Source organism: Tiliqua scincoides, chromosome 2 (assembly GCF_035046505.1).
Source record: "Tiliqua scincoides isolate rTilSci1 chromosome 2, rTilSci1.hap2, whole genome shotgun sequence".
Taxonomy (NCBI): Eukaryota; Metazoa; Chordata; class Lepidosauria; order Squamata; family Scincidae; genus Tiliqua; species Tiliqua scincoides.
In genome coordinates, this window is record NC_089822.1 from 157,316,441 (window position 1) to 157,341,221 (window position 24,781).

A 24,781-nucleotide genomic window follows, 5' to 3' on the forward strand; every position below is an offset into this window, starting at 1 on the left:
TGGCTGCATCAGTGCTGGAAATTGGATAGGATTACACCCTAAATGCTCTAGTTATGATGTAAAACACACAGAGAGCAGTGACATCCAATGATGAGGTATTGTGGTGGAAAAAGGCTGTATGTACCTCCAGTGAAGTCACTCTACCTCTCATAATCCATGTGGATTGATCAGAAATTGTGTCCTTAATCTGACCAATGGCCTTCGACTTTAAAGAAGGATAGAAAACCAACTTGAAAGTGATGGTGAGGCTTCAGATGCATTTTTAGTCAGATTATGATGACTGGCAAAAATACAAGACATGTGCAAACAGAGGGCTAGGTTCAATAAAATTTGATGTATCAAAGAAACTGAATGTCTTTGTAAGAGGCTAGCACATTAGAGCTGTAATATGTCTTTGAAGTTTCAAGGATGTGTGATTTGTTTGAAGTGGGAAGATACTCGTATTTATGTTGCTTGGGGAAATGATGGGAGTCAAGAACTTCCTTTTAATTAAGGGGCATATCTGATTATGTGAGGGTTCATTGCTCTTTGTGGCTTAAGGAAGAATTGGAAATTAACAGGTTTTCTGTTTGTGCTGCAGGTGAAATACTGGATCCAAGGTGACCCTGAGTCAGAGGCTCATCTGCTAGATTCCAAAGTGCCGTCAGCAGAGTTGACTAACTTGTACCCCTACTGTGATTATGAAATGCAGTCCTGTGCCTACAGTTCTGTGGGTGAAGGTCCTTTCTCTAAAATAGTTCACTGCCGAACACTGGAGGACAGTAAGTTTGCACATTCCATAGAAACTAACTAAGATATCCAAATGATATTCCTCAGTTCTGCAGGCCCTTGCTAAGTATGACATCAATCTCTTTAAACCAGGGGTTGGGAATCCTTTTCAACATAGGTGCCAGAGGCGGGGTCCATCAATAGTAAGAATACATGCGTGTTTGATACACATGTGTGAACCCCCTGATTAGTCCATAGAGCTAAGAAAAAAAAAAGAGATGGGCATGGCATGGAGAGACACATGCCCAGACAGATAATGACGCTCAAAGGAAACTTCTGCCCTTGGTCTATTTATACTGTAAGCTTTACAGAAATAGAATTACAAACTTGAATTATTTTTTAGGACCACGGCAGGCCATATGGCTATATCTATTGGGGCCAGATGACTTTGGGTGGCAGGCCAGATGCAGATCTATGGGCTGAAGGTTGCCTACCTTTGCTAGTCTAAACCCTCCAAACTGAGCCTGATTTTGCTGATATCTGATGTTATTAGATCTTATTTAAAATAACTATGTTTATGTTATATTGAGATGTCTCCAACCTTATTCAGGGGGGGGGGCTATTGCTCTCAGTTCACTCCCTGCATTAGATGTATCCAGCAATCTCAATGTGTTGACTTCTAAATAATTGTTTTACTCTTGATCTTTATAGTTCCCAGTGAGCCTGGACGCTTGGCTTTTAATGTAGTCTCCTCTACCGTGACACAGCTGAGCTGGGCTGAACCTGCTGAAACTAATGGAGTGATCGCAGCCTATGAAGTTGGCTATGGACCCGTCAATGAGGAAAACAGTATGCATGTGTTACATTTGCTATTTTTACCTTGAGCCACCTGGAAAACTGTAAGACATGACTGGACTGTCTAGCACCTGCTTTTGCAGTTATTCATTTAGTTGTGTTTACGGAGCATCAATGGAGAATGTTATTCTTCAGTTGTGTGTTGGTCCAAGCCATGGTCTTCAGTCACCCCCAAAAGAGTGGAAATGATAGGATGTGAAGAAGAACATGGCGCTTTGCATACTAGATTTGAGAGATAGTGACTGTCCCAAGGTCAAGGTCACCCAGGAAGCTTCATAGCTGCGTGAGAATTTGAAGCTGGATCTTTCTGTGTCCAATGTGTTTGTGTTGTGAAAGCATGTGTTATATGTTTCTAAAATGTGTTTTTATCTCCTTGGAATCAGCTGAATGAGTAATCATATGTAAAAAAATATTACTTCTTGAATGCAAGAAGTGCATTCAAGAAGTGCGCTATATTGAATGCAACATGTGCACAATAAAATCACCATTAGGATTTTGCCTTGAAATATATATATTAAGCACACATATTTTTCAAGGCAAAAATCCTAACGGTGATGTGCACAATGAGTTACCATTGTGTCGATTTCAGCACGCAAAGCTCATCTGCACATGTGAAAACAGACCAGGTCCATGCAGCCAGTATACACAGGATTAATTTGCATGCGTCAGCATTCTGCACTGGTTTCCACGTATGGAAGGCAGAACAGTGGACCTGCTGTTGATTTCCATGAAAAGGAAGAGGGAGACTGCTCTTTGTTTGCAGTCCCACACAGATTCTATCATGGACAGATGGAATGATACTGGATTAGGGCAACAAAACCATATGATAGGTTAATTGCACAGCTTGCAATGGGATGCTGAAAGAGTCTTGCTAATTGAATAGTTCGAGCCATTGGCACATGACAGCATTAATGCCTCCTTTTAAGTATTGCTGCAAATATGACAACTCTGTTAAAGGGGACAACACAAAGCAAGGGTACAGTTGGAAAGGTGTCTTGAAGTTGGCCTGTGCTATGTTGTCTTTAGTCCTAAGTAGGAGACAGAAGGTGGTTTATGTAGGAGATAAAAGCAAATATTCCTAAGGAAAAGGTCATATGTATGCATCTGCTTTCAGGACCCATTGGAATACCAAAGAAAGTCATGGTGGAGGACCCAAAGAAGCGGATGGTTCTGATTGAAAATTTACGGGAGTCACAGCCCTATCGCTACACAGTGAAGGCCAGGAATGGAGCTGGTTGGGGACCTGAGAGAGAAGCTACTATTAACTTGGCCACACAGCCCAAGCGCCCTATGTCCAGTGAGTTATTACTGCAACAATTAAAGTGCACACTGTCAAGCTTCTGCTATGCAGAATTGTCATTTTTGACTTGTAAAATACGCATGTCAGAAAAATAAATGTGCAACTGTGCTCATTTATTATATTCAACATGTCTTATTCAGTTTGCACTTCTGTTTTGAGGTTATCGCACGCAGTGTACTATATTTTGTACTTGAGGGAAATGCAATTCTTTCCTCAGTTGGCAGAATTGTTGCTATTGGGATTGTCTTCTGGAATATAGTTTGCATGAGTGTCATGGGCACCTGTAGAAGAGGAGCCATAGGAGCTTAGTGGTAGTGTATGTACTTTGTAGCCAGAAGGTCTCCGGTTCAATCCTGGTGTCTCTAGGCACAGTTGTTGGCCGGTTTTTTTTCCCATTAAGGGAAAAACCAACATCTGACAAGCTGGTGAAGCACTTCTGGTCAGAGTAGACAGTAGTGACCTGGATAGACCACTGGCTGGGCTCACTAAAAGGCTACTTCATATTTTTATATTGGCTATTTTTGTGATGCCATTAGAATTGAATTATGCAACTCCCTGCCCATGGCCAATTTTACCATTCTGTGAATTTAACTTTTTTTTTTTTAATTAGTGGACATTCACAGCAGCTGGGTCCTCTTCTGCTAGGCCCTGCTAGGCAATGCTAGTATGACAGTATTCATTCCATCTTCTTTTAAAAACAGAATACCAAGATCTGCATGATTTGTCTCCCCCAGCCCCACTCCACCAAAGTGAATCTCACAAATGATAGTAGTTCATTAGTAGTTAGTAGATAGTAGGTGGTGGTAGTAGTAGTAGTAGTTCTGGCTTACTGTGTTGGAACATACAGAAATGCCTTAATAGTGCTTTTTACTTCTTTGCAGTTCCTATCATTCCTGATGTGCCGATCATTGATGCTGAAGGAGGAGAGGACTATGAGAGCTACCTGATGTACAGCACAGATGTCTTGCGCTCTCCAGCTGGTAGCAAACATCCCAGCGTCTCAGATGACTCTGGTAACAATACATTGCTGCAATTTGCAAAAAAGAAAAAAAGAATTTGTGGTGGCTTTTGTTTTTAGAGCTTTTACAATGAAGCCTTGTTAGGTGTCTGTCCTTTAGAACTGAAAGTAGGGAAAGTAAAAAGCAACTAAAGTAGCATAAAATTATTTGGATTTAGAAGAGATTTCTAGCCACAGTGCAACAGGAAGTTAATTTTTCCCTTATTTAAAGACGAACCCCCTACTTGTAAAGCTTACATAGGGTCCCACTCTTTTGCTTCTGACTCATTTGGATTCGAAGCAGATGAACAGAGCTCAGCACTCACTAGGAAGTCATGTCAAAGTGCATTCCTTGTCATTTGCGCCCCCCCCCATGCAGCAGTTTCTATGCCTGTGATACTCAAGTGACTGCTTGTACCATCTGCTGCCAAGTGGTTTAATTGCATGCACAATATAGATACACTGCCAGAACCTTGTAATGTTTAATAGTCTCTGGCTAAATAAGCAAGCAATGGCCTTTCAGCCATTAAGTATCTTGTGATTCCGATCAGCCACAGCCTCAGATTTTTCTTCACCATTCAATATGCTTCAGGGGCCAGTGCCATCTAAGCATGACAGTGACTATAAATAATTGAATTTAAGTGATGAATTAAATTTTAGTTTAGTTTTAAGAGCTGTGGCTGTGTTTCTGAACAGACTAGAATTTACTGTTGTGTAGTCTTTACACTTACCTCCTCTAGTCTTATGCCCTCCTGAGAGTCTTTTTACACAGTGATAGAATGGGAGAGAGCTTTCCAATGGGTAACATTGCTGTAAGCAGGGGTGGGCAGGTTGAAGGTGTACAAAATTTTCCTTGAGGAGTATATTTAGCAATATAAGCTTGAACGGCTTAAGGTAATGAGTTGAGCTTCACACTACAGTGTAATGCCAGGGTCTCCTCCAGCCAACATAGCCTAGTATCTTCCTGATCTCTATGGAACAGTGGTTCTCACACATTTAGCACCGAGACCCACTTTTTAGTATGAGAATCTGTCAGGACCCACCAGACGTGATATCATGACCAGAAGTGACATCATCAAGCAGGCAAACCTTTAACAATCCTAGGCCGCAGTCCTACCCACAGTTACCCAGGAGTAAGTCCCATTTGTTTGTGCACACCCCAGTGAACACTCGAGACAAATGAGCTGGGAGAAAGGGCCACTTTATTACTAAGTAAGGTATTATAGGAGAGGCAGAGAGACCTGCAGATGCAGGGGCAGCAAAGCACCTGTGGTACGGAGGCCGGACCCTCGGAAGGCACCAGAATCGCATCTGTCCCCGGGCTGGGCATGCACCCGACTCCAAGCCAGGCCCCATTACAGGCGGCGCAGCTTATCCAGGTCTTCACCCCATGAAGGGATGAAGCAGACGGACTGCAGGCAGTGCCACCTCAAGCCGCTGAGCCTCTGAGGTGGCCCTGCAGTCCCAGTCAGGGCCCCGTCCCAGCCCTCGTGCTGCTGGGCCCCTGAGGACTGAAAGTGGGTTCTGTCCTGCCTAAGCCACCTGAAGGTGCACCCCAAAGTCCGGCTCATGCCTTCTACCCCACACCACCTGCCATAAAGTGACCAAGGATAGTAGGAAAGGGGAACCCCTTAACCCCCGGCAGTCTGGGGTAGGCGAAAAAACTGCCTGCCACCAGCCAATCTTGGCAGAAAGCAAAAAATTCCTACCCAGCCCCAAACGGCAACCAGTAAAAACTCAGACTGCTCTAGGGATGGGCGGGTGTGTGTCAGCACCGTGCCCACGTGCAAAAGCGGAAGAGGGCTGGGCGCTGGTGCCCTAAGAATCCTCTGGGCCCGCCCAGCTCCCAGTCCCTGTCCAATCCCCTTTCAGGGGAGGAGGCTCTTGTGTTCCCAGCCAGCAAAACGAAGCTCCAGTCCCACTGCATACTTTGCAGGATCGGCATTACTATCATTGTTAAAAGCATATGCATAGTAGCCTGTTCAAAGTACAGGTCTGTAACATTTCCCCAAATGCGGTCACATACCATGGTAGCATCAAGTCTAATAGATTAAAAATAGATTCTAATAGATTAAAAATAAAATATTGAAATGAATGGGTACCCACCTGAAATTGGCTCACAACCCACCTAGTGGGTCCCTACCCACAGTCTGAGAAACGTTGCTGTGGAACATTGGTTAGACCAGCGATTTTCAACCTTTTTCATCTCATGGCACACTGAGAAGGCACTAAAATGTTCAAGGCACACCATCAGCTTTTTGACAATTGACAAGTCACATCATGTTGCCAGAGGGGGGCTCGCATCCCCCATTGGCCCTACTAATAAATGACTTTTCCCCAAATTCCTTTGGCACACCTGTGGACCACTCACGGCACACCAGTGTGCCACTGCACAGTGATTGAAAATGGCTGGGTTAGACCCATGACTGGAAAGCTCAAGGAAGGACTATACTGGAAAACATTTTGAGTGCAAAGCGGTTGAAAAAATGTTGAGTCAAGTGTGAAGTGTCAGCCTGCATGATAGCAGACTATCTTACCAATGAAGGAGAACTGAGTAACAGACCACAATTCACAGAGAGTTAGGCATGCGTCAGCCCTTGGAATAAAAGAATGTAAGCAAGACATGCTTAAGACTGCAAACCTATAGGTACTTACCGGGCGATAGCCTCATTGAACACAGTGGAACAGGCTTCTGAGTGAATGTGCATAGGATAGCACTGCACATTTGTGTTGGATTGTGGCCATGGCATGAAGTGACAGGAATTCTGAATGTGTTCAGAAATGTGATGTGAGCTGCAGAATGATAGCCTGCTTGTGATATTTGCATTATGTGAGCTTCCTTGAAGTTGGTATCTATCAGAACGCATATCTAGTGGAGATGTGGAAACCATGGAAGTGTCATATTTCATGGGGATCAATGGATAGATTTCCAGCCCTACACATTTCCTGACGGATTAATTGATTGTGAACATCTGGCAGCCATACAGGCCAGTGAGCCCATTCTGTAGTTGTACTACAGTTCCTTATATAATACGGCTAACATCCCAATCCAGCAATCTGTTCTAGACCTCTCCTGCATGCATGGAACTATTCAGCATACACACTCTGCCCACCGCCCCCTCCCCCACTTCCAGCTGGACTGGATTCCCCATTCATTTCATTTGAAGTAAATGAAATAAAGACATTCAAAAGATGTGGGTGCAAATGAGAATGCCCAAGGGTCTCAGGATCAAGGTCCCTGTTTCCCTTCCTCTTTGAATGGAAGGAAGTTTCCTGTTCACTTCAGCTCTACGGTCTTTCCATTCACCTTTGACTTTGTTTTCTTTACATTTCATTTTCCTCAGAACCATATCCCAGGGGGGGAAAACACTCACGTCGCTTATCATTGTTGCAAAATACTGCCCTTTCCTACATATAGGATTGATCCTTATAAGCAAGAATTTTAATGAATACCACTTCAGACTCATGAACTTGGGAGCTCGTTCATACATATTAGGCAACATGATTAATTTCTTTGTCTCAAGCCTGCCTTGCTGCCTTCTGGCCTGTAAGTTCCCATCTGGGCAGCCCAATCCTGAGCAGCCCAGAGGAGCTACCACCACCAGCTCCTCGGGGGAAGGGGAAATTTGTCCCCTTCCCCTGGGTAAGGGAGGAGGCCAGTGCAGAGTAGAGCAGGTCTGTGTTGGGCCAGTAGCCCAACAGTGCAGGGTTTCAGATCTGGTGGAGCTCTCCTTCCTACCCTGCTCCCTCCCCCACCATATCTCCCTCTTGCCCTCCCCCTTGAAATGCCTCCCCCCACCCCCACTCAACTCTCCACTGCTTGGCACTCACCCATAGCTCTGGGAAGCATGCAGCGGGCTTCTGCCTGGTGCTGCCTTGACTCAGGCTTGCACGGCACTGGCCTGGTGGTGAGTGTCGCAGGTGTGCCTTATGGCACTTTTGCAACTCTCAGCGCCAGCGAAGGGCTAGCACTCGCCCAACAGAATTGGGCCCTCAATCTCTGATGAGTCATTAAGCACAGAGGGGGCTGTAGTAATTCAGTTTTGGACATGCTCATGAGCTCTCTTCATTTTCATTTTTATTTATTTTATTTCACATGTTCCAGGACTTAAACCTAGCTTTAAAAGCAGATTCTGGAGGTTGAGTACTGCCTCAAATTAAAACCCAGATGTGTGCACAACAGCTAGTCAAGTTGCACTAATTCTCTGATCATTATTTTCTGGAATTGTTACAGTCCAAATGGGGGGGGGGGGGGAAACTGCCCTTTTCATCAAAATCATGAAATGGACAGAGAAACATGGACATGTGAAATACAATGTTTTTGTTTCTGAGCTTGCTTTCTGGTTGTCAACCTCAGAACATGTTGCCTTTCAAATTCAAGTTTATCTTCATAACCTGGGAAAAACTGAAGAAGTCCACATGCACAGTACCGAAATACCAGGGGAATTTGCAGCAGCCCCTATGTTACTGCACTACCAAAGTGTGAAGCAGATGAGCTCTGAGATCTTTTCAACCACACTGAAATGTATAGTTTGGGGTGGGGTGGGGTGGGATTTTGGCACCCACTCCTCTTTCTAACTACAGAAAGTTAATCCCTTTTTTCCTGGAGACAAACCTATGTGTGAATACATATTGTGGAAGTCTCAAAGAAGAAGGTATCAAGTATACCTGCATAGCACACAGAGATGAAACAAAAGAGCAAATACTGTAGTAGGGACCAGTGTACAGTGATATCACTTCATATCAACTTCTGCCCAAAAGTTGCATACCACAAAATTAAGGCTGCAATCCTAACCACACTTTCCTGAGAGTTAAGTCCCATTGAACAAAATAGGACTTTCTTCTGAGTAGACTTGGTTAGGATTGTACCTTTAATATCTCAAATATTAAAACCATCAGAAATATTATTAAAGCATTTTTATTTTAAAACTAGGAGAAGGGTTAGGAGTATATTGTGAAATGTGTGCCTTTATGAAGGCAATGGAAATGGTCTGTGCAAACCCATTTTTTTACTCACAGTATATCTTAAATTTCTTCTTTTAGCAATTTAGATTAAGAAAAAAAATCCAAGGATATTGCAAAGATGTACCTTTAGCTGGTTTGGTGAAAACCTATTATGTATTCTTAAAGCTATGAGATAGGTCTGTCATTTCATCAGAGGCAAGTGTTATGAGTTCATTGCCCTCTTCCATACTAGGAGGCGTTTGGACTGAAAGGGCTGCATGTAGGTTGCAGGTGGCCAACTGCCTCCTTTGTGCCCATAATTGCGCCCCCCCCCACCTTTCCGCCTGTGCCAACACAAGTGCTTCACTCATTCCAAAAGGCTCTCGGTGGAAACATGTGCAGCTGCTGGGGGAGGAGCTGGACCTTCGCCGCGTCGCCTGGAGGCTCCCAGCAGAATTGATTCCTCGTTACTCGGACAGCAGCTGCTTTTCCTCGGATGCGGAGGGTCTCCTCTCTGAGAATAGCATCCACTCTGAGCTAGTGGACAGTGATGCAGCCAGCGGCAGTCTGCCAAGGAGTGGGACTCCCCAGCCCCAACCAGGTGAAGGACGACTGCCTCCCTCCCTTCCAGTCACTGTCATGTCTTGTCCTCCTCCAAGGGCCTGGAATCAGTCTCTCCATCCCTGTAGAGAGACACATTAGTGTTGGCATGCTGTATTTTACCATCTGTAGCCGAGTCTTCTTGCAATATGTTGTGATCTGTCTGTATATACACATAGTTAAGTGCCACAGTAATTGCCTACCTCAGGCATGGAATGGGAAGCTGCTAAGAGTTGGCATCTGCCAGACATATGGATCCTTTAGAGGCCAATAAATAGAAAGATTATTGTCTCCAACCACCCTCTGAGAATTTATTCTACTAGAATCTCCTTTAGCAACGCCAGTTAGGAAGATTGCCTTCCCTGCGAGTTGAATGACTAGAATACAAAGGTGTATTTTTTCTTTTTCAACAGTTAAATTTTTCATGAAAGTAATATAATTAAACCAAACAAAATGAAAACATAAATCCAAACACCATCATAAAGTGCAATAATATAATAATAATAATAATATAATAATATACAGTATTTATATACCGCCTTTCTTGGTCTTTATTCAAGACTTTATTCAAGGCGGTTTACATAGGCAGGCTTATTAAATCCACGCAGGGATTTTTACAAATTGAAAGAAGGTTCTTTCTTTCAAGAACCACTACATTCAAGGTGTTACACTCCGATCTGGTTTAACATTCTGGCCTCCATCCTCCCACGCTCCGAACAGATGGAACAGCTCAGCTGCAGCTTGCCAGCTGCTTCAAGGTCGCACGGTGCCGGTGGCCTCGAACTGGCGACCTTGTGGATGTTAATCTTCAGGCAAATGGAGGCTCTACCCTCTAGACCAGACCTCCTGCCCAATACCTGCATCAATACCTGCATCAAAACAAAAATTGGAATATTACCATCATTGAAGACAGATCTTCATAGAATAAATGATCACGCAAAAATAAAAAGGAATGTCCTTCCAGAAAATCTGTGTTGATTTGAGAAATGTTGTACAGAAGAATTATTGTCGATATAAGAAAGAAACAAAAACCAAGCGTTTTTCACAGAGCAGCCCCATTATGAGGGAGAGTTGTTTTCAGAAGAGTAATTTTGAATATTACGCAACCTCAAAATAGCTAATGTCAAGCTCCTCAGGTTTGGAATCAATCTTTTAAATTAACCTAATGAGAACAAAAATGATATATAGGGTTTAACTGGAGAAAACGGGTGCTCAGAACCTCATTATGAAGTCAGTATAATTGGAGTGTTTTATAGTTCATTGTGTTAAACTTTCACTTTGAAATGTCATCAAAGTCCTGAAAACATAAGACTTGACCTTGGGAAACAAACCATAACCTGCCTAGTCCTGTGTTCTGCTTTCAGTAGTGGCTAGTCAGATACCACTAATCAGTAAATCTCACAAACAGAACTGGAACATGAAGGCCACCCTTTACTATCTGTCTTTAACATCCATCTCCTACAGTGATAATGTTTCTAAATATAGAGGCTCCATTTGGCCGTTATGACTAATAGCCATTGGTAGACTTTGTCTTACATGAATTTATGTAATAGCGTCAATCGTGTTTCTAAGCAATTGATGTTTGTTCCCATCTTCTTCAAGGGCCTGGAACCAGATTTTCACCTCTAGATGGTAGTTTAAAATGGATTTGTCAAATTGTACTCACGGAATTTTCTTTCCAGGGATTTCTACGTAAAGCTAGTCCAGGAGTAAAATATTTGAAGCCACCTCCTCACCTGAGCCTCTCTCATTCTCTCTGTTTTGCATTTCCCTCTGGGTCACTCCATTCAGTTCTTAGCCACATCTTGAAACATATGGGTGCTGGTGCAACCTTTGCACCGAGTTTAAATGTTGTGTGGCAAGAGCATAGGTGTCTGCTTCCCATGAAACTGACAATGGTTGTGAAGCCCCAACATGTATGTTTCTGGTTTGCAGCTGGTATAGACATCCATAGATACAGGTCATGAATTTTGTTAAGCTTTGTGAACCAAATCTTTTCCAGAACACATGATGAACGGCCGAATGGATTTCACTTTCCCTGGTGGAAGCTTGACCCGGAATGTGACTTCCAACTACAACAGTCTAAGTCCGCACATCCACCACGAGAGAAGGGTAATTGGAAGCTCATCTCAAACAAGGGAGTACACTACAGTAATATCTGGACATGGTAAGTGTTGGGCTGAACCTGTCCATTTCCTCCCTCCTATTTCAGCAAGAGGGTTTTCCCTACTTTATTCTTCAATTTCCCAAGGCTGCAACTTCCTGCTCTCTTTTGCCTCTGCTTTCATTCTCCTCTAGCTTTTGTGATGGTAGTAGCTTATAAAACTGGACCAGCTGTAACACAGAACATAAAAAGAGCCCTCCTGGATCAGACCCAGGGTCCATTTAGTCCTGCACCCTGTTCCCAACAGTAGCTACTCTGATTATTCCAGGAAATCCACAAGTGGGGCATGAAGCCGACAGCCCTCCCCTGCTGCATGTCTCTCACAACAGAGATTTCAGGGGTACCCTGTCTCTGGACATGGAGGTTATATTTAGCTATTATATGCCTATCCTGATAAACCCTTCCTCCGTGAATGTGTCTAACAATATGTTAAAGCCTTTAAGCAAGTGGCGGTCACTACGTTCTATGACGGTTAATTCCAGAAGTGTAATTATTGGTGTTGAAGAAGGGCTTTCTTTGGTCTGACATGAATCTATCAGTTTCATTGGGAGACTCTGGTTTATGAGAATGGTAGAAAAAATTCTCTCTCTGCTTTCTCTGTCCCAGTCATAATTTTATAAACCTCTAGCATGCCCTCTGTTGGTTGGTTTTTCTAAAGTTGCAAAGCCCCAAACCTATCTAGGAAGATGCTTCAACCCACTGATCATTTTAGTTCCCCTTTAATTGATTTCTACCAGCCAGCTTTACAGTACAGACATCAGCCGCTTAACAACCTTTCGCTTAACAACAGATCACATACATGACAGTGGTTAAAGCACAAGAAAGAGGCTCTTAATGAGGCAGTCAGGACTCCCATAGCCTGCAGTAGTGTGTCTGCCCTTAATGCAAAGAAGAGGCAATCAATCTCCAGTAGCCTGTACAGCCAGCTAGTTTTTGGCAGGGAGTGTCTGTTTACACATCAAAGGCACTAGATTGGGCTGAATGTTCGCATAACAACCTAATCGCATAACAACAGGGATTGGCAAACGTACCCTGTCGTTAAGTGGCACACATATGTATATATATGTTTTTCAGATGGGGTGTCCAGTACTGCACAAATGTGGCTATGCCATATGAGGCATTATTATGTTATTAACCATTTTATTTTCAGTCCCTTTTCTAATCATCTTTAATTTAGAATTTGCTCTTTTCAATGCTGCTGCACAGAGGGTTCACATTTTTCACTGCACCATACACCATGACTCCAGGATTATATTCCTGGACAGACACAGCCAGTTCCTCTAACTACACAGAAGAATTTTCCACATAACTATCTTGCATGATTAATGGGTAGCGGGAGCCATACCACCTATCAATCAGCCACATTACATCACTGAATATTTCCCTTGGACGCATTAAGAACATAAGAACATAAGAACAGCCCCACTGGATCAGGCCATAGGCCCATCTAGTCCAGCTTTCTGTATCTCACAGCGGCCCCACCAAATGCCCCAGGGAGCACACCTGATAACAAGAGACCCGCATCCTGGTGCCCTCCCTTGCATCTGGCATTCTGACATAGCCCATTTCTAAAATCAGGAGGTTGCGCATACACATCATGGCTTGTAACCCGTAATGGATTTTTCCTCCAGAAACTTGTCCAATCCCCCCCCCTTTTTTTTTTGAAACCTTTATTGGCATATCAAACGATTAACAATTGTACTTTACAATTGACATGACAATTTGCATAACACTCAACAATTTAAACAAGATACTAGAATTATTTAAATTCTAACAGCGTTACTTTAAGGATCTCGGATAAATAACCAGCAACAGCTGCAGTTAGGGAATCACAAACATCACTCATAAACTTGGAGAGAATAATATCAGAGGGGATAAGGTCAGAAGGGATCCTAGAATCAAGGTAATGATTCCGAATATCAAAGTGTGCTGGGCAAAGAAAGAGTATATGAAACAAAAAATCAGGAGTCTCATGACAAAAGAGACAGAGCCTTTTCTCCTGTGGAATGTTAAAAAAACGGCCAGAATGAACTGCCGACGGGAAAATGTTGAGGCGAGCTAACATAAAGGCTCGTCTATGTAACGGATTGGTTAATGTATAAAAATAATTAGATGCATGATTAAAGGATGGGGCCAAACCAAGGGAAAGAGGGGAACAAACAGAATTGAGACTATTACTTAGATAATTGAATTCAAGTGCTAAGAGCTTGTCTTTTATCAATGAATATGCTCTTGGAAGACTCATATCTGCCAGGGATTCTAATGAGAGGTCGAGAGAAGCAAGTTTATTTTCTATCAACTGAAACCAAGAAGAAAAATAAGAATCTCTTAACAAATCATATAATAAGGAACCGGAATGAGAATTTAAAAACAGCTTAAGCCAATATTTAAAAGTAAGTAACCAGGCTGTAGTTGTTGGAAGATGGATACCTAATTCTAGGATAATTGTGGAAACACGAATTAAATTTGGAATCCCTAGAATTCTACGAAAAAAAGATGCTGCGATCTGATCAATATCCTTATTAATTGCTTTAATCCAAATTGGGGCACCATAAAACAAATGAGAAAGAATTTTGGACTGAAAGATCTGGATAGCAGCAGGAACATACTGGTTACCTTCATTATAAAAAAATTTTAAAATGGCTTTAAGTTGGGGAGAAAGAGATGAAGTGATAGCTTTCTTATGAAGAGTCCAAGAAAGTTTATAATGAAATATAAGGCCCAAATATTTATAAGACTGGACTTGCTTATATATATTTGGACCTATCGTCCATGTTGTAGGGGACCAAGAGCGGGAAAACACCATAATTTGAGTTTTGTTTGAATTGATTGTTAGGTCATTTAGTGTACAGTACTCCTGAAATTTAGCCAAGATGCAGCGAAGTCCAGATTTAGTTAGAAATAATAGTACTGCATCATCTGCATACAAGAGGGTAAAGACAGGGACCCCGTTTAGAACCGGAGTAGAATGAGTAGAAGAAGAAAGAAAAGAAGGTAAATCAGATAGAAATAAATTGAATAATAAGGGAGCAAGGATACAACCCTGGTGGACACCATTGTGAATAGGAAATCTGTCAGTGAGAATATTAGAATTTGGGATCCGAACCTGACAAAAATTTTGAGAGTGTAATTGACGTAGCAGGAATAATAAACGCAAGTCTATTCCCCATTTAAGTAGTTTAGACCATAAAAGGTCTCTATTCACAGAATCAAAAGCACCTTGGAGATCAACAAATGCAGCAAAAAGGTTAGCTTTATTATAAATAAAATACTTCTCTGCTAAATAAGTCAACGTAAAAATATGATCAAGGGTAGAAGCTCCTGCCCGAAAACCAATCTGTTCCTTTCCGGGGAGGTTTTTAGAAATTGCCCAGGAAGAGAGTTTTGTTAAAAGATACTTTGAATACAATTTTCCAATGTTTGATAATAAACTTATTGGGCGATAATTTGAGGGTGATGAAGGGTCAATCCAATCCCCTTTTAAAGGCATCCGGGCCAGATGCAGTCACCACATCCTGTGGCAAGGAGTTCCACAGACCAACCACACACTGAAGTCCTAGGGTAATGAAGAACCATTAAAAAAGAAAGTCAAAAGTGTTAAGCTCTTTCAAGTTGACGCACAGGAAGTTGCCTATTAGGCCAGGGTCTCAGTTCCTTACACATGTCACTGTTGTTTGAGAAGTAGCAAATTGCATCTCTGTATTTATCCTTCCTCCAAAAAGCTGAGGGCAGTGCATGTGGGTTTCTAGTTAAACAAGTATACACTTGAGAAGTTTCAGGGTTTTCATTTCAATGTTAGCATTAGGAGTGACTGCTGTTTGACCATGGCTACATCTGTGCAAAAACACATTAGAAAAGAGCTTCCTCTCTCTGCCTTGTCTGGGCATGGTGTATCAGGGCCTGCTCAGTAACTGGGAGAAGAATTTTTTTCTACACGGTTTCCTGTATCGATAAGGAGTTTTCTCCATCTACCACGTGCCCCAATATTTCCTCTCTGATGGAACTGGCATCTGTGACTTTTTCTGTGGTTCCATAGTTACTTTCCAGCTCTAAGGGCCAAATCCTATGCAACTTTTCAGCACTGGTGTAGCCATGCCAGTGAGGTGTACACTGCATCCTGTGGTGGGAAGGTACTTATAGAGGCCTCCACAAGGTAAGGGAATGTTTGTTCCCTTGCCTCGGGCTGCATTGCAGCTGTACCAGCACTGGAAAGTTGGATAGGATTGAGCCCTAGGTGACCAAGTACCAATGCAGCATTAGGACAGAGGAAGCTGTCTTTTCCCTCTCTATCTGGCTTTGGTGCTGTACTGTAGTTGTTTCTGGTGTCTTCAATGGTACTTCTTTCTTTCCTTCTGTTTTGCCCTATCCTTTAGACCAGTCAAGGGGGATCTTCCCTCCCACACACGAAGATGCTGGGAGGATGGTCCTGATGCCCCAGGATGTGGGCTTCAGGAGGGCAAAGGTGATGGGTTACTGTGGCGACAGTGATGCTCGGGATTCTATAGTCATGACTGATGGGCCTTCTTGGATTTCCAAATTCTTAGGTACAGCAAATGGCAAAGCATTGCTAATTGTCTCCCTGAATGTTTGCCCCAAACTACAGTGACTCATAGCCATACCAATCTGCCCATCACATGAAGTCTTCTCCTTTCCTGGCCTCCACCAGCTTTGTATTTATGTGTGGATGTATATGCATGCTCCTGCAATCCTCCCTGCTCCTTCACCATGTCAACTTCTGTTTACAGGCTGCATTGCTGGTTACAACAACTATCCAAACTAATTAATGCTCTGACTCCATGACATGTCGTCATCATCCTGCATTCTTAACAAGCCCATTGTTTTATGTCTGCATCTCTCTTTTCCACAGGCCTTGTGTTGCGAAGTGGCAGGGAGAACAGTGCAAAATGTCCCTTCTGAAATTCCTGTGCATAAATCAAAGGAGCTAATGGGGTTCAAACCATAGGCTTCTGCTGACATGACATTATTTGAGATGAGATGGCTATGCCCTGGAAACTATTGTGTTGCTAGGGGTGCATATCTCATCCTTCCATTACAGATATATCCCTCCACTCAAGTAGTATTTTGATGGTGCTATTGAGATTGCTGTTCATATGAGGCTGTTGTATGATTATCATAGGCACCTATTTGATCATGCCTATGATGTCAGTGCTGACAAGAAACTCACAGTGCAATCCTATCATTGTGCTGTGCAGGTGCAGTGGTAGCTGTGCTGGCACAAGCCATTGCAAAAGCGACACAAAATGCTTTTATGCCAACTCGCGAGCAAGCAGCACCAGTGGGAAGGCCTGTGCCAGCCTGCTAGTGCCACATCCAGAGCCCCGATTGCTGGCACAAGTAGGTAAGGTGCTCAGCAGTGCAGGGTCGTGGGGAGGGGGTGTTTCTGGGTGGGAGAGGACAGAACGGGGGCGGATCAGCCCCAGGAAGGGGGCAGAGTTGGCAGAAGCCTCCTCCACCATATCCTAACCTCCCTCCTAAACCTCCCACGTTACACTGGTCTTCCTAGATTTGCACCAGCTGGATTCCTGGATTTCTTGGTGCAGATCCAAGAAGCCCCATAGGGCAGGCTGGGGCATTACCTGGTGTAAGAGATAACTATCACCTTTTCCTATGTAGACCTCAAACCTCCACCTAACCTGCTCTGGATACAGCGCAGGCCAAGCATGCTGGCTGCGTCAGTGCAGGTTAGAATTGGGCTGTTAGTCTCCTATCATACCCAGTATAATATCTGTCCTGGTGAAAAAGGCTTTTGTTTGTTTTTGATTTGCTTTTTAAGGTCTTTAAAAAGGGTGAGCAAAGAAGGCAAGACACCCAAGTCTTTATGTTGACTACACTGACCTCAGCCCCACTATGTCTCTCTGCACAGGCATGTCAGGGCAAGACAACCAATCCAGGGTGCATTATGCCATTCCCCAGAAGGCCAGGGGCCGCACTCACTCAGAAGATGTCTGTGAAGCACTGAGCAGCCTGGACACAGTGCTTCAGGGTGAGTGAGCTTATCCTGGCCTCGGCATGGGACCTTGATTTGCCTTGGGGATCCAGGATATGGGGCAGGAGATAAAGGAGTTTGCTTGGCATAATCAGATCCCTTTCTCTTTGTTGGGTGAGTCAGTGAACTGCTTCTCTAAGAACACAAGAAGAGCCCTGCTGGATCAGGCCAAAGGCCCATCTAGTCCAGCTTTCTGTATCTCACAGTGGCCCACCAAATGCCCCAGGGAGCACACTAGAGTCCTCAAACTGTGTTTCTCTTATTGTAGCAAGGTGTCACTGAGGGGTAGTGGTCTAACCTTGCTCACCTCAACATTTGAAGCCCTTCTGGCCAGATGTTCAATAGGTCAACTGGTCCTTTCACCTTATGAAGGGACATTCTGCATGTTCTCCCTGGACACAAAAGAAGCTTTCACATGCACACGCAGGACCTTTTTTCAGTCTTTCTTCCTCCTTTTTGTCCAAATCAGTGATTTTTTCCCCCCCCTCTACCTTAGATTCCAGGATGCAGCTGGGTGTTCCTGACACTCCCACCCGTTTAGTGTTCTCTGCTCTGGGGCCTACCTCTCTGAAGGTCAGTTGGCAGGAGCCACACTGTGACAAAGAGGTGCAAGGATACAGCGTTCAATACCAGCTCCTCAATGGAGGTCAGTGAAGCTCCCTCTGCTGTCAACAATGTGTGTGTCATTAAAAGTCCTATATGATCAGAAGCCTGGAGGTTAACAGAACGGTCCTGTATTATGCAAAGAGTAAAAGCAACGTAAACAGTCCAAAGATTTTTATCCCCTTCTCTGTTTAGAGAAACCATTCACAATATTCCTAAACTTATTTTGTAGCAACCAGCAAATGCTGAATGTGGGTTTCCACACTGTCACTGGATAGTCACCAGTCATAAAGCAACAATGAAAGCAAATGTTATGTCCCATGAATGGCAGAATAAAAATACTTGTCTGGAGAAGCACTTATGTGGTCTGGCGTTGGGAGCTGGCTCTCTAGAGCATAGGTGGAGCAAACCTATGCATACCTATTCAGAAGTAAGTCCCATTGAGTTTAATGGGTCTTGCTCCTGGTAAGTGTATATATAGGATTACAAACTAAGTGCCTTATCCATTTCAAGCTGGGTGCTTTCCATCCAAAGAATTTCCTTCTCACAGATTGATCAAGGCCATAGTTTTACCTATATGGGACAACACTACCCACAGCAAGATCAGTTCCTTGTGGAAGCTGCAGTCTTGACAGCAGTGGTTTGGGAAGGTGACTGCTGTGTCTTTTGTGATCCCCTAGGAGAAATTCAGAGGCTTACTATTGCCAATCCGGCCCAGAACTCTGTGGTGGTGGATGACCTGCTGCCAAACCACTCCTACATCTTCAAAGTGAAGGCCCAAAGTGATGAAGGATGGGGTCCAGAAAGAGAAGGAGTGATAACAATTGAGTCACAAGTGGATCCACGTAGCCCTCTGAATCCTGTTCCAGGTAACGGAACCTCTCTTGTTCATAATTCATTTTAGAAGGATGGATTTAGTAGGAAGTTTACTGAGCTGTCTGCGCATCTCATATGATACTGTCTCCCCAAATTTTTTGGTTCTCTTTGGCATTGAACTCCAGCTTGGCCTTTTTTGGAAGAGCGTGTCTTTGTGTGTTTATGCACAAACACACATGAAAGCAGAACTGTGCTTATTTTTCATGACCACTATGCATTGTGGAATTTGACTTCCTGAGAATCTCAGATTTCATGTTCAAATGCAAGTTTCCACTGATCACGTTTTGCAAATCAGAACTGGAAAATGCACAGGCAGATTTTGCTAAGGACTCAGAAGCAAAACAGAGACTTGGGCAAAGCTTCAAGGGTTCCACATGTTCTGTATATAGCACCTTGGTGTTCCCCCAAATATTCTAATGATAACGCAAATTTATTTAAACTTTACAAAATTAATCAAACTCGTGAAAAATTAATCAAACCGTGAAAAACTCTGAATTTCAAAAAGTTTATGCACCATGCATTTACCCATCTTACTGGCCATCCTTTTTCTGAAAGCACTGATTTTCATTTTCTTGTGCAAACTGGTATACTTTCAAATGAAAAGGCTTTCATTTACCTGTGCATTTTGTACCAATTGTCAGGAATGATCCATGGAGGCCTAGGATGTTTCTAGAACAGCTACGTTGTTGCACTGAAGTTATGCATTCAAGTTTTTTGAGCAGAAAATTTGCAAATTCAAAATTGAAAAATATGCAAATTTGAAATTCACAATTTACACAACAAACTTCAACCTGTCGATTTTTGGGGAGGACCTCAAATTTAGGGCAGTGTGTCAAAACTGGCTGAAAATATTCTTGCACCAGATTCCACATTAGAAAAGTGGATGTCATGTATTGAATATTCCAAATGTTCCATGATTGCATATTAATATTTCATATTTCAGAAAGGAATGAGATTTAAAATGCTTTGCATGTCACTCTGCTTTCTTCTTTGGCATGCCAAGCTTTTGTCTTTCTTTCATAGGTTCACCATTTACTCTGAGCACACCCAGTGCCCCCGGGCCCTTAGTGTTCACAGCCCTGAGTCCGGATTCTCTTCAGCTGAGCTGGGAGAGACCCCGCCAGCCCAATGGCGCAATTCTGGGCTACATGGTCACTTGTGAGACCCTGCATGGTGGAGGTATGTAAAAGTTCTGAACCAAATGGTAGTTCAGATAGGGAATCCCCAGTATATACAAACAGCATTTCCTCACTCATAGAACAAAACAGGGCAGCTCTTACACAAACTGAGTTCTATAAATGCATCAAACACATGTTTAGGAGCCATTAACTTGAAGTATATGGCATGACGAAAGTGCATGTAAGGTGGATAGGTGTTTCATCTAGAACAGTACTGCTGATCCTTCTGTTTATACCTGCTTTTGATGTTTGTTTAGGGGAACCCAGGAATCTTTATGTGGAGGGGGACAACCCAGAGACCACCCTGACAGTGCCCTACCTGAGTGAAAATGTTCCGTATAAGTTCAAAGTGCAAGCAAAGACCACTAAAGGCTTTGGGCCTGAAAGAGAGGGCATTATCACCATTGAATCTCAAGATGGAGGTAAAACTTTTCACTGAAGTAGTTACAAGCAGGTCTTCCTTGTATGCGTGTGGAGAAACTGCAGTTATCAGGAGGGGTATGGGAGGAAGCAATGAATGGGAAATGGACTTCCAAGAGCTGAATTTAAATGAACATTTCTATCTTTTTTGTGTTCAGGTACTTTTTCTCAGTTTGGAACTCAGCAGTTCACGCGGGAGGACGTATTCAGTCTCCCCACAGACTACAACACCAAAACCAGCATCACTCACACTCCACTGGATTCTTTATATACAGGTGAGAAGGACAATGGATCACTTGTTTGCCCTTGGAAAACTGCCTCACATGGAATCACTGTTGGTCCATCTAAGTCATTATTGTTAACACAGATTGAGAAGGGCTCTTCAAGGTTTCAGACAGGAATTTTTTCTCTGTCCTATTTTGAGTTGCCAGGGGTTGAATCTGAGACCTTCTGGAAGCAAAGCAGATGCTTACCACTGAGCCATTCCCCAAATTCTGTAGATCTAGAATCACTTTTCAACACAAAAGATGGCTCTTCGTCTGAATGGACCATGCGCTGACCATGTTGACATCAATACTTTACAAGTGAGCTTTCATACAGAAATCTCAGCTTCTGCAGTAAAACATAAGCAACACTGGCACAAGTTAGCAGTGAGAATAATCCTGCATCTTTGCTGTTGCCCCTGTAAAGTTGATTTAGGCTCTGGAGGCCTAGATAGGTATATGGGCATGTATCTGTGCACATACATATAGATGTAGCATCTCCTAACACAATCTTTTTTTGCCCCCTTGTGTTGCAGATGGCATGCTGATGACCACACAGAGAGTGGAGAGTGGTGGCACCCTCACCAAACAGGTCACCCAAGAGTTTGTCACTAGAACCATGATGTCTAACAGCAGTGGGACATTTACCAGACAGACAGAGAGGCAGTTCTATGAAGCTTGAGTCAGAAAGGAAGCTGTCAAAGGAACACTTGGATTTCAACAGGGTCTCTGATAGACCTGCTTTGTGGTCAACTTCCAGATGGGGCTTTGTGGTGCTCACTGCCTTGCATAAGCACTGAACATTGCTTTGAAACACCGCTGTACAGATGTGGGATGGTGCCCAGTTGGTGCCCTGGGACATTAGTAAAAGAGTTTTTAGCAGAAGCTTGGCTATGAAGAGCTATTGCTTAATTCACTTTTGAGTCAAGCTCCTGCCATCGCCCGCTTTGCTTGGCTGCTCTTCAACATTGCTGCTGAAAGTTTGACCAGACAGGACAACATTTGTACTTTAAATCTCCACCTCTTGTTGTACATTTTTATTTTTGCTACTTGTTTCATTCTGATCCCCATTTCTGTATTCCCAGGCTTGTCCCCATAGCTAGTCAATACTGTTAATACCACGAACAAATGACATTTTTCATTCTCCAGAAAAAAAAAGTTTTGTGTTTACCTTTTGCAATGCACAGGAGTGTTGGTTTCTGTGCGAAAACCTCTGCTATGCAGCAATCCTATCCGTACATTAATTTATACAGTACTATTCACAATGCCTAATAGTGTGATGTTTAAAGAACAGTACAGCTTGCCAAAAACATGTTAACCCTCCCTTCTGCATGTGCTGTTTCATGTTTTGCAAGAAGGAGAGGGGTGCAATTGTCAAATATTTCCATTTCTAGTCCCCTGCACCTCAAGACATCTGCTCCTGCAGGTTGGAGGACACTGAGGGACAAGATGGTATAAGGCACGGGGGCAATGGAAAGGGAAGGCTAAAAAAAATCATACACACCAACACCTCTCTTGCATGAGCAGAACAGAAGGTTTGGATCAAAGCCATTATTCTTTTGCAAAGAATCCCTTTTCGCAGATGAAACATGGAGCTAAAAGTCAGGCACTGATCCCCAGCTCCATACTACAGGACCAAAAATTTGGCTTGGCATGTCTTGACAAAAACACTTGAAAAGCCTTGAAAAGCCCCCATTATTAGGTTGTTTCATTCCAAATAACAATAATCAGCAAAACGACAGTTTCTGCTAAATTCCACCTGTAGCTTTCCCTCCTCTCTTCTGTGGTAGTAGTCAGGCAGATTGATTATATCACTGGCCCATTTCAGCATCATAGGCTTGAGCTCAGGTATAGCAAGGTACAGCCCTATTTGCTACTCTCCCTTTCTGTGGCAGTGTTTAATTGCACATGTATGGTATCCTCTAATAGCTATATGATATAGGCATTGCAAACTGTTGTTGTTTCTATGGTAAATAGTAGATGAGGGCGAGGGGGTCTTTCCCCTTTCCTGCCCCTTTCCCCGCTTCCTTTGCACGAATGTGTAGATCCAGTGTAAGGCACAGAAATGGTGACTTTCCCCAAATTACTTAGGGAAGAGATATTGGCCGAATACATAGAGATGCATCTAAGCAAAATGCTCTTTTTTCCTGTCCAAGAAAGGTAATGTGATTACATTATATCTTATCAGCTGAGTGACTGCAGCGCAAGCAAGTTTGGTTGGGTGACCATTGTCTCTGAATTTTGCACATTCAGTTCCTGCCGGATTCTGCTCTCAGTCGTCTTTTCTGGAAACTCTAGCCACTCATCAATTCTGGCAATGTTTTTCTGCATGCCGATTTAACAAGAGCACCATCTCCAAAACAGTTCTTTTTCCCTCACTTGCACACTTTGCTTGCTTAAAGGCAACAGAAATCCAGCTGTGAGCCCCCCAGGTGATTCTTCTTAAGGCACTCTGTGTGTGATAGTGTTGAAAGACAATGAATCTAAAGTCATTATTTCCTATTTTGCATGAGGATTCCCACAATGTAGTGACTTTCAAGTTACTATATGTTCCAGAGAATCTGGGATTTCTCAGTGAGATCACCAATAACACAGACAAAACTCCATTAAAAGACTGCTTTCCTATCACTTCCAGTCTTCATGCAAGGTGACAGTGAGGCTCAATAAGCTGTATCTGTATCCCATATGAATTGAGTATGTACCTTACAACATGTCCCAGAAGCCTCTCCAGTGCACTGTGGCAGACATGTGTTGACAAGCCAACACAAAAAGGGATCTCTGAGGTTGGAAAGTTTGAAAAACATGACCAGCATGACTACCAACACAGGTGGGACAATTCAGTCCATGCACCGTTCACTTTTCGTGCTGGTCTCTACATGTACCACCAGTAGAACCATCTCTGAATAATCCAACTTACAGACCAATCCTATGGAAGTCTCCTCAGTAGTAAGTCCCTAGTAAATGGGGCTTACTCCCTGATAACTGTGCCTAGGATTGTAGTCTTAGTTAAAACTGAAGAAGCTCAAATAGTTAACAGTTAATGCAACTGTATTTTAGAATACTGGGTCCAAATAGTTATTGGGGCCTTTACTGCTCTCTGAGGTACAATGCTGGGCCTTTTAAGAGTCTCATGTTGGGTTTACTATTGATTCACTCCTAGCAACTGGGGTTCTACACTTTCTTGGGCTATTTTTCCAAACTGATGATATTCTTGTGGGACATTTTGATCTCAGCCAATTGTGTGTGTGTTGGGTGGGGAAGCTCCTTGGTATTCTGCTGTAAACACAGTGCATTACCAGAAACAGCAAAATAACATATATCCAGAACATACAGCACACTGTTTTGTGATGGTTCTTATCCCTGGTCACAACCCCGCACTGCCTATTATAGAACTTATGCTGAAGATGTAGGCCTTAATTTAACCAAAAAGCCAATTTCAGTTGTCTGATGGGCCAGATTTCAATGCCATAGTGGTTCTAACACCAATTTTAAAAGGGATTGTATATTTTCACTCATGTAACAGAAGAACCAAAATTAAATGTAAATTATATATTCGTAGCCTTGCACGGCTTTCAGAAGTTGGTGGCATTTAATATATATGCTGTGTGAATAATGGAATGGTCTCACAGCTGGTGTCCTGGAACAGATGACTTTATATTGCACTTAATAAACACTCTCTTAATGATCCCAGCTGGCTATTTATTTCCAAATACATCAAATGCAAAAAGGTTGGCAGTTGTGGATGCAGGTCTCTTGTTATCTGGTGTGCTCCTTGGGGCATTTGGTGGGCCGCTGTGAGCTACAGGAAGCTGGACTAGATGGGCCTATGGCCTGATCCAGTGGGGCTGTTCTTCTGTACCACAAAC

The 24,781-nt window shown here is 43.1% G+C and overlaps 1 protein-coding gene across 8 annotated transcripts in view; it reads left to right on the forward strand.

Moving 5' to 3' along the window:
- Positions 1 to 24,602, forward strand: part of ITGB4 (integrin subunit beta 4) — an 84,361-nt gene extending 59,759 nt beyond the window's left edge. For 4 of the 8 annotated variants that reach the window (XM_066618082.1, XM_066618081.1, XM_066618083.1 and 1 more), the window contains 14 exons: positions 581 to 761; positions 1,420 to 1,557; positions 2,678 to 2,860; positions 3,745 to 3,876; positions 9,184 to 9,405; positions 11,407 to 11,571; positions 15,942 to 16,112; positions 17,453 to 17,572; positions 18,072 to 18,221; positions 18,859 to 19,047; positions 20,078 to 20,233; positions 20,490 to 20,654; positions 20,811 to 20,927; positions 21,452 to 24,602. In XM_066618082.1, the coding sequence (XP_066474179.1) occupies positions 581 to 761; positions 1,420 to 1,557; positions 2,678 to 2,860; positions 3,745 to 3,876; positions 9,184 to 9,405; positions 11,407 to 11,571; positions 15,942 to 16,112; positions 17,453 to 17,572; positions 18,072 to 18,221; positions 18,859 to 19,047; positions 20,078 to 20,233; positions 20,490 to 20,654; positions 20,811 to 20,927; positions 21,452 to 21,597 (2,235 nt within the window). In that variant the 3' untranslated portion in view covers positions 21,598 to 24,602. Of the gene's footprint in view, positions 1 to 580; positions 762 to 1,419; positions 1,558 to 2,677; positions 2,861 to 3,744; positions 3,877 to 9,183; positions 9,406 to 11,406; positions 11,572 to 15,941; positions 16,113 to 17,452; positions 17,573 to 18,066; positions 18,222 to 18,858; positions 19,048 to 20,077; positions 20,234 to 20,489; positions 20,655 to 20,810; positions 20,928 to 21,451 lie in introns of all 8 variants that reach the window. The other 4 variants (XM_066618084.1, XM_066618085.1, XM_066618086.1 and 1 more) reach the window with 4 other exon arrangements.
- The last annotated feature ends 179 nt before the right edge of the window (positions 24,603 to 24,781 follow it).